The sequence below is a fragment of the Aquarana catesbeiana genome, linkage group LG02 (genome assembly GCF_042186555.1).
Source record: "Aquarana catesbeiana isolate 2022-GZ linkage group LG02, ASM4218655v1, whole genome shotgun sequence".
Taxonomy (NCBI): domain Eukaryota; kingdom Metazoa; phylum Chordata; class Amphibia; order Anura; family Ranidae; genus Aquarana; species Aquarana catesbeiana.
In genome coordinates this window covers 270,086,332-270,101,490 of record NC_133325.1, presented here as the reverse complement: position 1 = coordinate 270,101,490, position 15,159 = coordinate 270,086,332, and the positions used below count along the sequence as shown (strand labels likewise).

The window sequence follows — 15,159 nt, the reverse complement described above, 5'->3', positions numbered from 1 at the left end:
ACATGCTTTTACAGACAGAAAATTTGGTCATTTTGTTAGACAATCTGCACCTGTGATTGGAAAGAAATTATGGTCACAAGGCCTGACTGTCCTGTGGTCACTGTGCGAGAACAATCCATGCAGTTCTCTCCATTCTATTTCTTATAGGGTATAATAGTGAGGGTGGTGTGTTAACACCAGGGTGGATATAAATCAATGATTTTTTTTGTTTTTTTTTTTTGTTTTTTTATTTAAATAGATTTTTTTTTAGCTTTAAATCAATTTATTTTTTTTTTGGTTATCAAATTTATTTTAATAAAATGCTTTTGGAGTAAAAATCAATCTAAAGATGGTTTTCTATTTAACCACTTGCCTACAGGGCACTTAAACCCCCTTACTGCCCTGACCATTTCTCAGCTTTCAGCGCTGTCACACTTTGAATGACAATTGCGCGGTCATGGAACATTGTACCCAAATTTAGTTTTTATCATTTTTTTTCACACAAATAGCTTTCTTTTGGTGGTATTTAATCACTGCTGTTTTTCTTTTTTTTTAGCAAAAAAAAAAAAAAGACAAAAGACTGATATTTAAAAAAAAAAAAATAAATAAAAAATTTCTCCTTCATTGATGGGCTACACTGATGGGGGGCACTGGTAGGTGGCACTGATGGGCGGCACTGATGGGCATTGATTGACAGCACTGGTGGGCAAAAATAGGTGGCACTGGTGGCTGATAGGTGGCACTGGCAGGTGGCATGGATGAGGCAGCCGCGGCTCTCTGTGTGAGGGACTGATGTCCCTCTTACAGAAGGCGGTGATTTTTTTTTTCCCCTCACGCTGATGGTGTAAGGGAAATAAAATACTGATTATAGATCTTCTGTATTCATCACGTGATCAGCTGTCTTTGGCTGACAGCTGATCACGTGGTAAGGGGCCAGGCTCTGATCTGTGATCAGCTGAGTCTCATAGACTCAGTGATCACAGAGCACGCTGCGTGTGACCCGCAGGCAGCTCATGCTTGGAAGGATGTCCATGGACGCCCTCCCGGCAATTAAGGCCCACGCTGTAGCCATCTTTTGGCTATAGCTTGGGCAGCAAGTACTTAAGATACATTAATAATTTTGTTTATTCAGCATGAAATGGAGCTTAGTTATGTAGCATGAGGCTGTATATTCTGCAATCTTTACCTTTTTTTGTAAAGTCATTCAATGAATCCAAGCTCTGTTAGCTGAGATAATATGTACTGCATTGATGCATTCACACAATTTCACAGATAAAACATAGTTCAGCAATATTCCTTTATCCCACTGTTTTTCAGATCTATGTACACTACAATCTGTATGACAGAATCGGTTCTGATATCGTTTTACTAACCTGACAGCTTATTACTCTAAATAGGAAACCTTGTTTGCAAATATTAAAGATTCTAACTACCAGCAAGAATAAGTCCTTACATTTAAAGAGCACCTGTCATTATAGATACATCATGGCAGCGCCTGTTAGCGGGCATCCACTCACCTGCTGGCGCCACGTCCCTCACCTTGTTGTGTCACTGCCACATCCCCAGCCGTCCTATTAAAGTGAATGAGACTGTTGGTGAGTCAACAGCGGGTCAGCGGAAGAGCCACTGCGGGACAGAGATGACAGTTGCTCTTTAAAAATGATTTAAATCAAATCCACCCTGGTAAACACCTATTGCTCTTTGCACAGGTGCTCTGTATCTTTAACAGCTGAGCTAGCTGTGCGGTAAAGCAGTTTAATTGTATAAGTTAGTCTTGGCATGTCGGTGTTCCCTCCCTTCTGATTAGTACCAGATTACTAGGGTGTGCACTTTCCCACAGAACAGACTTCTGCTGCTCTGATATACAGTCTGTGCTGCCTGCCTGGGATAACAATGGAAGCTAATATACCTTGTTTCTTTTTAAAGTAGGTTTTAGTCCTCTAAGAACCTTTAAAGAACAAAAGAGACAGTGCTCATTGTAGATTGTCTGAACACTCCTATTTATCTCATAAAACAAAAGCGTGCGTCCAGCTAAGTAAGTAACTAAGCCGGCTGCTGTTAAGAGAACATCTGCTCCTTCCAGCCTGAGCCACATTGCACCATGCACAGCACAGCACTTGTGGCTTGTTTTCCTTGTGTCATGAAAACAGATCCTCCTTTTCCAGCCTGGACAGTATTCCAGCCCCCTTCAGAGGCCGGCTCACAACCTTCCTGCATTTCTCCCTAGAAAAGACTTCAACTGTTGAATTTTCCTCTTTTTTTTTTTTTTTTTTTTTTCTGCTTTGAGAATGGGAGAGGCACTTCCCACTCCCTCTGCTTTCTGACATGCTAGTGAATACTGGAAGAGATTGAAGAGTTTTTGGGACCTGTTACCAAGGTGGTGAGCACAAGGCAAAATGCAGAGTAGGACAAACACTGGTAAAAGTGTGAAGAAGGAGCTTGTCATTGAGTCTCCTCAGCAGTATAAGGATGCTGCTGCTGACGCAGAGTTGGAGGCAGAGAGTCCAGCACCTGAGCCGGTAAGGACTGGGGGGGGGTTCTTGTTTGTCTTACAAAACTAGCCCACTTGTGTTGTGGCTTGTCAGTTAAGAGCCTCATCTGAACTTGCTAACCTGTTATAGATTTGTAATGTCAGTAACTGTTCTGGCTGTAAAGCTAGCCATACACACACAGATTTCTTTCGTACATTCCTCTATCAATGCTAAACAGCGGGGTGAAAGAAACTCCATGCCGACTACTGCATTCTGACAGCCCATAGCTACGGCTGTCATTATTCCCAAACAGTGACTGCATCTGATTTAGATGCAGCACTGTCCACAAATTTTCCACCTGCGTCCTTTAACAAGTCGATTGAACAATCATTTTTGTCACTCCGGGTGGTGCTGACAGGGACATCCATGGCTTAAGTGTCAGCCAGTTCAGCAGGAATCAGATGTCATTGACCTGTGTATGACAGCCTTTAGGTGTTGAAATGTTTAGAAGACCAAAAACAGTAAATGTTTTCCCTGATATCTTTAGAAAAAAAAGTTTATTAATGTGAGTTAACTCAAAAATGAGTGGAGTTATGCCTACAGTGCCTTTGATGTGGTGATAACAGCTTCAGGCAGATTAGTTTGTTCTGGGAGCTTTCATGTATATTGTATTCGTCCAGTGGGCGTGCAATATTCATGGGGCGTTAAGCTTAGGGTATCTCTCTAATTTCTGTCTCATGTCTTCTACTTTTAGAGGGGGATACCTTTTGTGATGTGTGATTTTTACTAGATGCAGAGTTTTTCTGAAGAATGTAAGAAAAGGATAATGTACATTATTGAAGTGTGTTCTGCCTAATGACCACCACTCATCTAATGGGAAAGTCTACTTGTGCAAGGCTCACTAATGACTACTTAGCAGAATGTACAATCGCTGTAAACATTTACCCATGGTCATTTATGGAGTCTTTGCCTGTCTATTACATTCTCTGAATTTTAGTACATGTAATATAATGTTATTTTTTTTAAAGAAACTTTTCTAGTTTTTTTCAAAACACCAATGAGGGTATTATTTCTTCCACTGACACCTACGACGGGACACTTTTTTCCTTCCACTGACACCTACAATGGTGCACTATTCCTTTCACTGACACCTACGATGGTGCACTATTCCTTTCACTGACACCTACGATGGGGCATTCTTCCTTTCACTGACACCTAAAACGGTGCACTATTCTTTTCACTGACACCTACAATGGGACACTATTCCTTTCACTGACACCTACAATGGGGCACTATTCCTTTCACTGACACCTGCAATGGGGCACTATTCCTTTCACTGACACCTACAATGGGGCACTATTCCTTTCACTGACACCTACAATGGGGCACTATTTCTTTCACTGACACCTACGACGGGGCACTATTCCTTTCACTGACACCTATGACGGGGCACTATTCCTTTCACTGACACCTATGACGGGGCACTATTCCTTTCACTGACACCTACAATGGGGCACTATTCCTTTCACTGACACCTATGACGGGGCACTATTCCTTTCACTGACACCTACAATGGGGCACTATTCCTTTCACTGACACCTATGACGGGGCACTATTCCTTTCACTGACACCTATGACGGGGCACTATTCCTTTCACTGACACCTACAATGGGGCACTATTCTTTTCACTGACACCTACGACGGGGCACTATTTCTTCCACTGACACCTACAACGGGGCACTATCTCTTCCACTGACACCTACAACGGGGCACTATCTCTTCCACTGACACCTACAACGGGGCACTATTCCTTTCACTGACACCTACAACGGGGCACTATTTCTTCCACTGACACCTACAACGGGGCACTATTTCTTCCACTGACACCTACAACGGGGCACTATTTCTTCCACTGACACCTACAACGGGGCACTATTCCTTCCACTGACACCTACAACGGGGCACTATTTCTTCCACTGACACCTACAACGGGGCACTATTCCTTCCACTGACGCCTACAACGGGGCACTATTTCTTCCACTGACGCCTACAACGGGGCACTATTTCTTCCACTGACACCTACAACGGGCACTATTCCTTCCACTGACACCTACAACGGGGCACTATTTCTTCCACTGACACCTACAACGGGGCACTATTTCTTCCACTGACACCTACAATGGGGCACTATTCCTTCCACTGACACCTACAACGGGGCAGTTTCTATTCCTACTGGCTGGCCCCCCTAAATTCTTAATTACAGTAAACTGGCCCTTTGTTTGCTAGGTTTGGAGACCCCTGGTCTAGAACACTGAAAGGTGGAATTCTTTATTGAATCAGTTTTACAAAGCATTATTTAAATAGCTTGTTACTGAGGATTGTCTATACTTTGCCCTACAGGTATGTTATATAGCACTGATGGTTACTTTTAGTGGTGTGATGTTCACATCAGTTCGTGAGCAGTTTTCCATAACATTTGGCAAGCTGTGAAATGACAGCTCTTTCTGGGAATTGGGGGATGGAATGAGTGGTCAGCTGAAGTAGGAATGCAGAAGGATAAGGATATAAAATAGGTGAAACCCTTAATGAAGACTCCTAAAGCTTAGTTTGGATAATTATTGTATTTACTGTATGTTGATCATTACATTTTTCTCTTAATACTATGGTATAATGTCTTTGTTTTCCACTCTTATCCTGTCATAATTATGATTTGTGCAGTCACTCTCTTCACTAGCAATACATGCTGGAAAGGCAAGTATGGAATTTTTCACGTAAACACACTTGGAAATATTTGAAAGGTGAATAATGTTTCCCATTAAAGAATGACTGATGACCAGGACATTGCACTAAGGATGACATGAACAGCATTGTAGAAACCTTTGCATGGAGAAATAGTGAGGCTGCCATTACTACAGTAACCTCTCCCATTGTATCTTCAATATATTGGGCCAACTGTGATTCCTGGTCCTATCTCTACTTATATTGGGCAGGTGACTCAGAAAATGTTGAAGTCCTAGATAAGCAGGTAACTAGTGTTTTCAGGGGCCTCAATGGTAGCCTACTAATTCATACTATTTTAAGTGTTGACTCCAAAACCTAGAAACTTGTTCTGGTCCTGTGAATCAGTTGGATCAGGATGACTATGAAGCATTTTCAGCAAAAGTCAGCAGTGACCACCCATGGAACTCTGATGTCTCACAAAGCATGTGACTAACTAGTTTTCACAGTCCAGCAGCACTTTTTGTCACTTTACAATAGCACTGCTGAAATGAAAAATATATATTAGAGAAAATACCCTAACTATAAAAATGTCGGTAAGGACGAGCAGAGATTTTGGGGCAATTAAAATACGCCTGGAGCACACATCCGAGTCAGGCTGCCATTAAATGTTTGTACAAAGGCAAAGGTTGTTTTTGCACATTTCCTTTCTTTGGTGGCGGTGGAATATATATGGTTAACTTTGTGAACACTAACATTATTGTTCTACTGTAAATATACATCAAACGTAAACGTATTATATGTTATTGGCTGGCATCACACAAGCACTCTGCTTGTCTATATCATTCCCACTAATGGGAGCCACAGCACAACATTCAGGAGCTCCTCATCTGTGTCCAGTTCTCTTACTATATAAACCCTATACAGTGCCTTGAAAAAGTATTTATACCTCTTGAAATTTTTCATATTTTGTCATGTAACAACCAAAAACATAAATGTATTTTATTGGGATTTTATGTGATAGACCAACACAAAGTGGCGCATAATTGTGAAGTGGAAGGAAAATGATAAATGGTTTTTATTTTTTTTTTACAAATATCTGAAAAGTGTGGCATGCAGTTCTATTTAGCCCCCTGACTCAATACTTTGTAGAACCAGCTTTCGCTGCAATTACAGCTGGAGGTCTTTTTGGGGATGTCTAGAGAGTGATATTTTTGCCCATTCTAATTTGTAATGTAAAGCTCTATCAGATTGGATGGAGAGCTTTTCAATTGGATTTAGGTCTGGCCTTTGACTGGGCCATTCTAACACATGAACATGCTTTGATCTAAACCATTCCATTGTAGCTCTGGCTGTATGTTTAGGGTCGTTGTCCTGCTGGAAGGTGAACCTCCGCTCAAGTCTTTTGGAGACTCTAACCGGTTTTCCTCTAAGTTTGCCCTGTATTTGGCTCCATCCATCTTCCCATCAACTCTGACCAGATTCCCTGTCCCTGCTGAAGAAAAGCATCCCCACAACATGATGCTGCCACCACCATGTTTCACAGTGGGGATGATGTGTTCAGGGTGATGTGCAGTGTTAGTTTTCTGCCACACATAGGGTTTTGCTTTTTGGCCAAAAAGTTCAATCTTGGTCTGACAGGCAGAGCACCTTCTTCCACATGTTTGCTGTCCCCCCCACATGGCTAATCACAAACTGCAAACGCGACTTCATATGGCCTTCTTGCCACTCTTCCATAAAAACCAGATTTGTGGAGTGCACTAATAGATGTCCTGTGGACAGATTCTCCCACCTGAGCTGTGGATCTCTGCAGCTCCTCCAGATTTACCATGGGCCTCTTGGCTGATTCTCTGATTAATGCTTTCCTTGCCCGGCCTGTGCCATACTCAATCCATCGCCCGAAAATGGAAAGAACAGTGCTCCGTGAGATGTTTAAAGCTTGGGATTTTTTTTATAACCTAACCCTGCTTTTAGCTTCTTCACAACTTTATCCCTGACCTGTTTGGTGTGTTCCTTGGCCTTCGTGATGCTGTTTGTTCACTAAGGTTCTCTAACAAACCTGAGGGCTTCACAGAACAGCTGTATTTATACTGCGATTAACTTACACACAGATGGACTTTGTTTAGTAATTAAGTGACTTCTGAAGGCATTTGATTCCACTAGATTTTATTTATGGGTATCAGAGTAAAGGGGGGCTGAATACAAATGCACGCCACACTTTAAAGATATTTAGTTGTAAAAATTTTGGAAAGCCATTTATAGTTTTCCTTCCACTTCACACAAGTTTAGAGGTAGAAAACAAAAACCCATCACTTGTGCGTTCAGGAGAGCTTTTGAGCATAAAAATGCTCAAAAGCTCATTATTGTGGATTATTACTCATTAATGAGTGGCGCTTTCCTGCGTTAAAGCATTCTAATGGCCAAGATCCTGGCCAATAGAACGTATTAATGTCAAATGTGGGAATGCGCATGAAAAATATGTCTTTTTACTGCGTTTTTGCTGCTGCTAAACAGCTGTAGGAGAAAGAAGCGTCAGTAGCATACGTTATGTATGAGGCCTAAGTGACAACTCTCTAAAAAGAGGAATTCCTCTCCTTTTGCATAGATTCCCTATCCCTTCTTGTTGCGTCTCCAGGACAGAAAGTGAAGGGCAAGTTCCTCAACTGGACAGATAAAGCAAAAAATATACTGACCCAACAACAAAAATGTAAAATATTGCAGCTGGATATGGTATAAGACTTGCCCATATAAGCTTTGAAGACAGCTGGATTATGCCATTACAAGGGTGTGGAGGCCCACAAATTTTTGTTTTTGTGATGTAGATACCTTTCTCCGAACTTACCAAATTCTTAAGGAAAAACCAATAGCAAAAACTGTTTTGACTATGCTTCCAAATATCAGTTTTGAGCAGACTTGGCCATTTGAATCTTTGTGCTATGATTGCACCGATACCAGTATCTGCGCCGATACTAGGCATTTGCACGGGTATCGGTACTTGTTCAAATGTACTGATACCCGAAAACCGATACCTTCTGGCTTCTTTTTTTTTTCAGCTGTCAGTGGGATTTCCTGAAAATTGCTGGAAAAAAAATATTAAAAGCCAGCAGCTACAAATACTGCAGCTGCTGACTTTTAATATATGGACACTTACCTGTCCAGGGAGCCCGCGGTGTCAGCAGCTGAAGCCGATCTGTCCTTCGGCTCTCGGCTGCTGCCGCCGCTATCCTCGTTAAGGGAATAAGGAAGTGAAGCTGTGCGGCTTCACTTCCTGGTTCTCTACTGTGCATGCGTGAGCCGCGCTGCGCATCCTCATAGGTCCCTGCTGTATTCTGTGTCTTACAGAATACATTGGGGTAGGCGGCGGAAGTGACGTAGGTCACCGCAATCACCGCGGTGATCTATGCCAGGAAGTGGGAGCAAATACCTGTATTAGGTATCTGCTCCCTCCTCCCCCCTGAAAGGTGCCAAATGTGACACCGGAGGGGGTAGGAATCCAAAAAGTGTAAGTTCCATTTTTGGGTGGAACTCCACTTTAAGGAGCAGAGCTGCCACGTCCTTAACAACCGATGACATTTCAGCCACCCGCCACAAGGGTGGCACCATTAGGTAGCACTGTGGTAGGTTTGAAGGGGGGCAACCATGCCGATAATCGATTGGCTGTACACTAACGGGCAGCAGACAACTACAGCTCCCACCATGTGCTGTGCTGTGAGCGAGCTCCCTAGTTATTGAGCAAATGGGTCCCTCCTTGGAGCGCTGTCTCTGCCAGCGCTGCCCTCACTCCAGACCACACTCCAGGCTCACTTTCATAGCCTCGCTACAGCAGTCATAGCCAACAATGGCAGCCCCTCCTTGGAGCACTGTCATTGCTGGCTATGACTGCTGTAGCGAAGCTATGAAAGTGAGCCTGGAGTGTGGGCAGCGCTGGCAGAGATGGGACAGGACAGCAATATCTTCCCAAACTGGAGCCCCTCCAGCATCAATTAGTGCTGGAGCTGCTGATCTTCAACTTTTCTGCTCATCCTTGCCATCTGGCTCTTCAGTCTTCTGCATGAGAATGGAGGGGCTATGGTGTATGGTGAGTTGCTGGGCCAGGACTGTAAGGGTTAAACCTGGGGGGACAGATTACATAGACAGGAAAGAGAAGTCCTCTGCTGCATCCTCATCACCCCCTGTGCTTCTTCATCCTCGCTTATCCCTCTACTCCCCAGCCTGTCCTGACTTACCCCTCTACCCCCCCCCCCCCCCCCCCTCCCAAACCATCCACATACCTATTCTTTCTAGGTGATGGGTATCGGTGAGTACCGGTACTTTAAAAAAAAAAAAAAAAATGGTATCGGTGCATTCCTACTTTGTACTATTATTGTTGCCATTTTTGGGAGCTCAAAAATAGTCCCTTGTTAAAGTGATAGTTTTATAGCAATATTTTGCTTTTAATTGATTATATCTTCTATGTTTTTGTTTGCTACAGTCTATGATAGTACTATTTTTTTCACACTCATTCATAACCTTTCCAATAACAAGTGTCCGGGAAAATTCCGACTTTAGGCATCACATTATTTGGATACAGCGTACATTATAACTACTGATATACATTTTAGAAAAGGCAATCTTGCTTTCAGAGGTCATCATGTTCCTTTTAGTCGGGACCATATGGAAAGGTTTGATATTTACGATGGATGCATCCCCACGCCCTTTATTTCACCTTTTGTGCACTGAAGCATTGTGCAAATCTCTTTCACATCTGTGTGAAAATAGTTTTATGTCACTGTTCCAGTTTCCCCTTAGAATGGGGTTGGGAGAGTGCATGTCCTTGTAAGACTGGAAATAGTTTTCTTTTCCTGAGTGACTTCATCAGTATGGTGCAGCTCAATCTTTAGTATATAAATGTAGATTCTAATTGGCTTGCTTAAATTTTTTATGGAGGGGCCTTTTTATGTTCAAAAGACATGACCTTGAAAAGATAAGGGTGTGCTATGTCCTTTTCTACTACTTTGCTGTCTAACGTTAATAAGCCGGCCATACATGGATCAAAATTTGGCTGGTTCAGGAGGGACCGGCCAGATTTCGATCTATGCATGGGGCAATGAGGTTCTTCCGTTCGACTACTGTAGAACCACACTGTCAGATTTTCCAGCTGAATCAGTGCTATTATCAATGAATTCTGACGGGGAAGTCTCCCTGGTGTCGGAATATAATGTCACAGTGGGAAGAATTCCCTCATTCATGTGGAATGTGTGGATGCTAGCATACTAGCACATTATGTCCCCTGCAATTGAAGCCTGCTTCGTCCCCGCTTGAGGCTGCATCCATCTTCACCTGTCTTCCTTCCGGGGCCACGGACCCTTGCTGTGTGACTAGCCAGAGCTGCGTAACGTCACTCCCGCACATGCGCGCTGGAGCCACTGGTCACAGCACAGGCTTCTGAAGAAACTGCACGGGCATATATACAGTGAATATCTCCAAGCACGGTGGATGGAGGAATCCCCACCACTGGGACATTATGTTGTGACAGCGCGACTCTGTTGTCCGAATACACTGACCGTGGCAGCTGATTGGCTGCAGCTGGCTGATTAAGGACAATTTTCCAACAAGCCCATTTGGCAAAAGCCGATCTAACAGTTGACTTCTGTCAAACAGGCATGGACACACATGGATCTAAATTCAGCTGGTACCTGCTGAACCTTCTGAAATTACAATCTATTTTGTGGCCAGCTTTACACTTGACAAATCTTTTTACAAATCTAGCTGTGTACGCTCTACATAAAAAAATAGATAATTGACTGTGATGGCCCTGCGCACCTCACGCCTTCTGGCTGAAGCTGGCATGTTGGCACAAAAATGAACAAACTGTCTAAATTACCAAATTTCGGCCGTTTTTTCATATAGTGAATGACCAGCGTTAGTCAGCCCATAAGTGAGAGTATACGTTGAGTTGGTGTGTCTGTAGCCAATACTTTTAGGATAGATTTGGGGAAGGATGAAAACTCCTGTCAGGTTGTATTGCCATATTAGGGTTCCTGTCTTGTAGAAAGGTTCTCCCCAGGACAGAAGGTTAAATCAAATGGTACTTTTGCACCATGCGATTTCCAGCAACCGAAAACATGCTGAGGTTTCAGATGTGTGGGGGTGCCATTAAGAAGAAATGTTGGCTGTGGGGAGGTGCGGAACTAGGTGTGACTTACTCGCTGTCCTGCACTTGCAACAGTGTGACCTAACCTAAAGTGGTTCTGAATTTTTTTTTTACCTTAACACGTTCCCTGCATTAAGGTACAAAATGTTTAGCTACCTGTAGAACCCGGAGATGTAGATTTTTAAAATAGCTGTGTTGGTGCGGGAAGCATGAGGATGATGGAAGGGAGGAGTTGGGAAGAACACATGTTAAAGGAGGCAATGGGGTATGTAAGTTTATTACTTGGACTGATATGATTTTTATGCTTTGTGTAGTTCAATAACAGAAGGGGGGAGAGGGTGGGGGTCTTGCTTTAACAATTATTTTCAAGTACAAGAGGAGTCAGAGATTCACCTGATGGCTAATAGCTAGAACATAATTGTTTTCAGAAGTAGACAAATGCCTGGTTTTAGCATATGCAAATTTTGTAAATATTACAGGCCATGTACGTGGACCCTTTTTATTTTCTGATTGTACAGTTTTTTCTGGGTGCCTATTATGCGCCTGTGAAACTTTTTTGCCGCATTTTCTTTTCATTTCAGTGGAGACCTAGGCTTTTGTTGTGGTTTTGAAAACCACACCAAAGATGCAGCATCCAGGACTTGTCAAAATGCAGCGCAGTGGTGTGATAAATACCATAGGATTTAAAGAGATTGAGGCTTTAGCATGGGAAAAACGCATCAGTGTGAAAGCAGCCTTATGGCTGAACTCGCATTGCTCAGAGATCTCATGTGATCGGCACCTGCAGTTCGGGTCCGAATCACATACGATCTCTGAGATTGCAGCAGTGTGAACCAGGGCTTAAGCATTGTCCTAGTTTAGTCTTCCACTCTGCTATAGAGATGCAGTGATGGGTTGAGACCCATTTGCAGGGAGACTTTTTGGCCTATTGGACTCTGGGGGATGTCACTCCAGGAAAAATGTATTTTGTGCCCAGGTTCACACAGAGATGCGGAAAGGAAGCAGTGTGAGTTCAAGTGAACTTGCACAATTTCACTCCCGCATGTCTGTCCCGATTTCAGCTGCAATTTTAGACATCTGTGTGGGTTTCTGCACAGATTTCAATGGAAATCGCACCCCAAAATCGCAGTAGTACAGAAACTACTTTTTGAAATCGTTGTGTCGCACCGTTTATGATGGTGCAATTGCCGCCGATTTGACATGTCAAATCACACTAATGTGAACCAGGGCTTTAAGTACCAAGGGGGAGGTTGGAGGATAAAATGCCAAATTTTACTGAATGTCTAACTTTTTTGTGGCTGGTAAATTCTACTCACTAACACTGTCCAGTCAGCCAATACACAATAAAACTGTCATAGACAGTAATGCATTATTATTTGACTGCTTGGCCTGCTAGCAGCATTTAAACCTAGAAGCACCACTTTATTTGGGTATATGTATTGTTTTTCGTTCTGAAAAGGAAAATTACAGTACATAATATGGTGGTTTGGATATGAAATGCTAGAGGTTGCTTTTAGCCATGCATTCCCCAGATCACTCAATCCATTTGAAAGGTTTGCTTTGCAGTGTGTAGATGAGAAACCGGTTTCTTTTTGTTGTGGAGTTCTTTACCATTAGGCTTATATGAAAGTTGTATTCATAACCATATGCTCCTGATCACTTTCTTAACTGTACTGTCAGGGACATTCATTGGTGTAATTTTTCATTTTCTGCATGACTTGAGCAAAGAAAATATGTATAAAGGCCCTTTCACACTGATGCGCTTTTCATGCACTCCCATTGACTTACAATGGAAGGTGCCTTTTTTGTTGCTCTTTTAAAAAACTTCACGAAAGATGCAGCATGCAGGACTTTTCAAAGTGCAGTATACCTGCAGTGTGTACAGCTACATAGGAATTGATGGGGAATAGTTTACATGCGCTTTTGTTGGTCTGGAAAAGCGTAGCAAAAGCCCACTGGGTTGAATGAAAAAAGAGCGCATACCCAGCCTTAGGCTAGGTTCTCTTTAGTGCGGGTATGCAAATGTGTGTAAACTGCATCCGCACACAAAATGCAATGCTATATGCTACAGAGTGTCAAGCTGCGATCCCTGCAGATAATCGCTGGCTTTGCAGAGAGCCATAAATAGCTATGTGACCCCCTGTGACCTATCATTATAGTGAACGTGGCCAGCGGTTGCAACTAGCCACTGAGAGCTGCAGAAGGGATCTCTGATTCCTGCAGCTACCATTCACACTGATGCGAATATAGCTCAGAAGAACACACACACAGGGGTGCCATTACCTGTTAATGGCACCCCCTCACACTGAAAAACACAGTGAAAATGCTTCCTGCACTTTTTTAAAACATGGCCTCACAAAAAAAAACGGCATGGCAGTTTGGAACCATGGGATTCCTCGTGCACAGCAGCCCGTTCAAATGAATGCAAACGCAGCATTGCACTAATATGAACTTAGGCGATATAGACATTGATGTGGACAGAGATCGGCAAACCTCATATGGTTTTTAACTGTCAGGAACCATAAGCGAGGCAGAGACAGAAAATGCAGTTGAAATCACACCTTTTTATGTAATAGCAAAAATACCACGGTTCAGAAACATAGTAAAAAACAGAAGCCAGGGTTTGGAAGCCGGAGAGGGTAACCAGATGAGTCAGGAGCAGGAATCAGAAGAGAAGTCAGCCAATCCAAGTCATACACAAGAACACTGGAGATGATGTCCACACAAGGGCACGGAGGGAATGAGCAAAGCTGATTAAATAGTAAAAGGGGCTGGCTGTGGGCTAGACTAATGAGACAGGTAATGGTAATCAGGTGAGTCACTGTGGAAACAAGTGGCTGGTAATTAACCGACAGCTGAGCAGCCTCTGTGCACTGAAAGAAAAGAGCTGCTTGTAAATGGCAGGAGCCCAGCTCTGACATTAACGCACTGGTGCGGTAGTGCTTTTGCTCTTACTCTAGTTGCTCTATTGCCCTAGCTGAAAATGGGTCACAGAAGTGCAGAATGAACTGCACTCCTGTGATCCACAGGCGAAGGTACAGCCAAACGAACTTTGGCTGTACTTCTCCTTTAATGAAAAATTTAAATTTGTACTTTTTTTCCTGTTCTGATAAATGGTGTATAATGAACATAGACACTTTTGTCATGTTGGATACAATATCCAGGAGACATTGGGCATAAAAATGACATGGCAGTTTTACTTCTTCCATCATAGAACCATTAGGCTATGTTTCCACTAGTGCGTCCCCAAAGTTGCGCGATTTACACTGCAACTTTACAATGCGATTTATGTTGCGATTTGATGCGACTTTAAAAACAACTTTGATGTTCTGCGATTTAGCCAGAGTGATGTAATTCCTTATCCTGCTTAGTTACTTCCCCTCCCTGTCTTCCACACTCACGTACATCAATATAGGAAGTGATGTATTTGGGAGGAGCAGAGATCATGTGCTTCCGTAGACTTCCGTGGAAGTCGCAACAAAGTCGCGGTGTCAGACATGTACATGCGACTGCATTGCGACTTAATACCTTTCTATGGAGAACAAGTCACATCGAAGACGGAACAAAGTAGTGCAAGAACCTTTTTTGGAGACGCTGCGACTTGAGTCGCACTAATTAGAACGGGGACCATTGAAATACATGGGTTTTGACTTGTCATGCGACTTGACATGTGTCAAGTCGCAAAACAAGTCGCAGTAGTGGAAACAGAGCCTTAGTGATCATTACCATTCTGATACTCCGTAGTAGATGCTTTCCATATCAAACGTGGACACTTTTTAGTTACAGGATTACATTTGGCAAGTCGGAAAATCAAATTTCCTATTCCCAGTTTTTCTGACTCTTTAACTTTATCACCTG

The 15,159-nt window shown here is 42.9% G+C and overlaps 1 protein-coding gene across 14 annotated transcripts in view; it reads left to right on the top strand.

Annotated features, from left to right (window-relative positions):
• Positions 1-15,159, top strand: part of DOCK9 (dedicator of cytokinesis 9) — a 433,207-nt gene that overhangs the window by 108,039 nt on the left and 310,009 nt on the right. For 3 of the 14 annotated variants that reach the window (XM_073614423.1, XM_073614419.1, XM_073614414.1), the window contains exon 1: positions 2,228-2,498. The exons of 9 other annotated variants lie outside the window; for them this stretch is intronic. In XM_073614423.1, coding sequence (XP_073470524.1) covers positions 2,376-2,498 — 123 coding nt within the window. In that variant the 5' untranslated portion in view covers positions 2,228-2,375. Of the gene's footprint in view, positions 1-2,222; positions 2,499-15,159 lie in introns of those variants that run through there. 2 more of the 14 variants (XM_073614420.1, XM_073614421.1) reach the window with 2 other exon arrangements.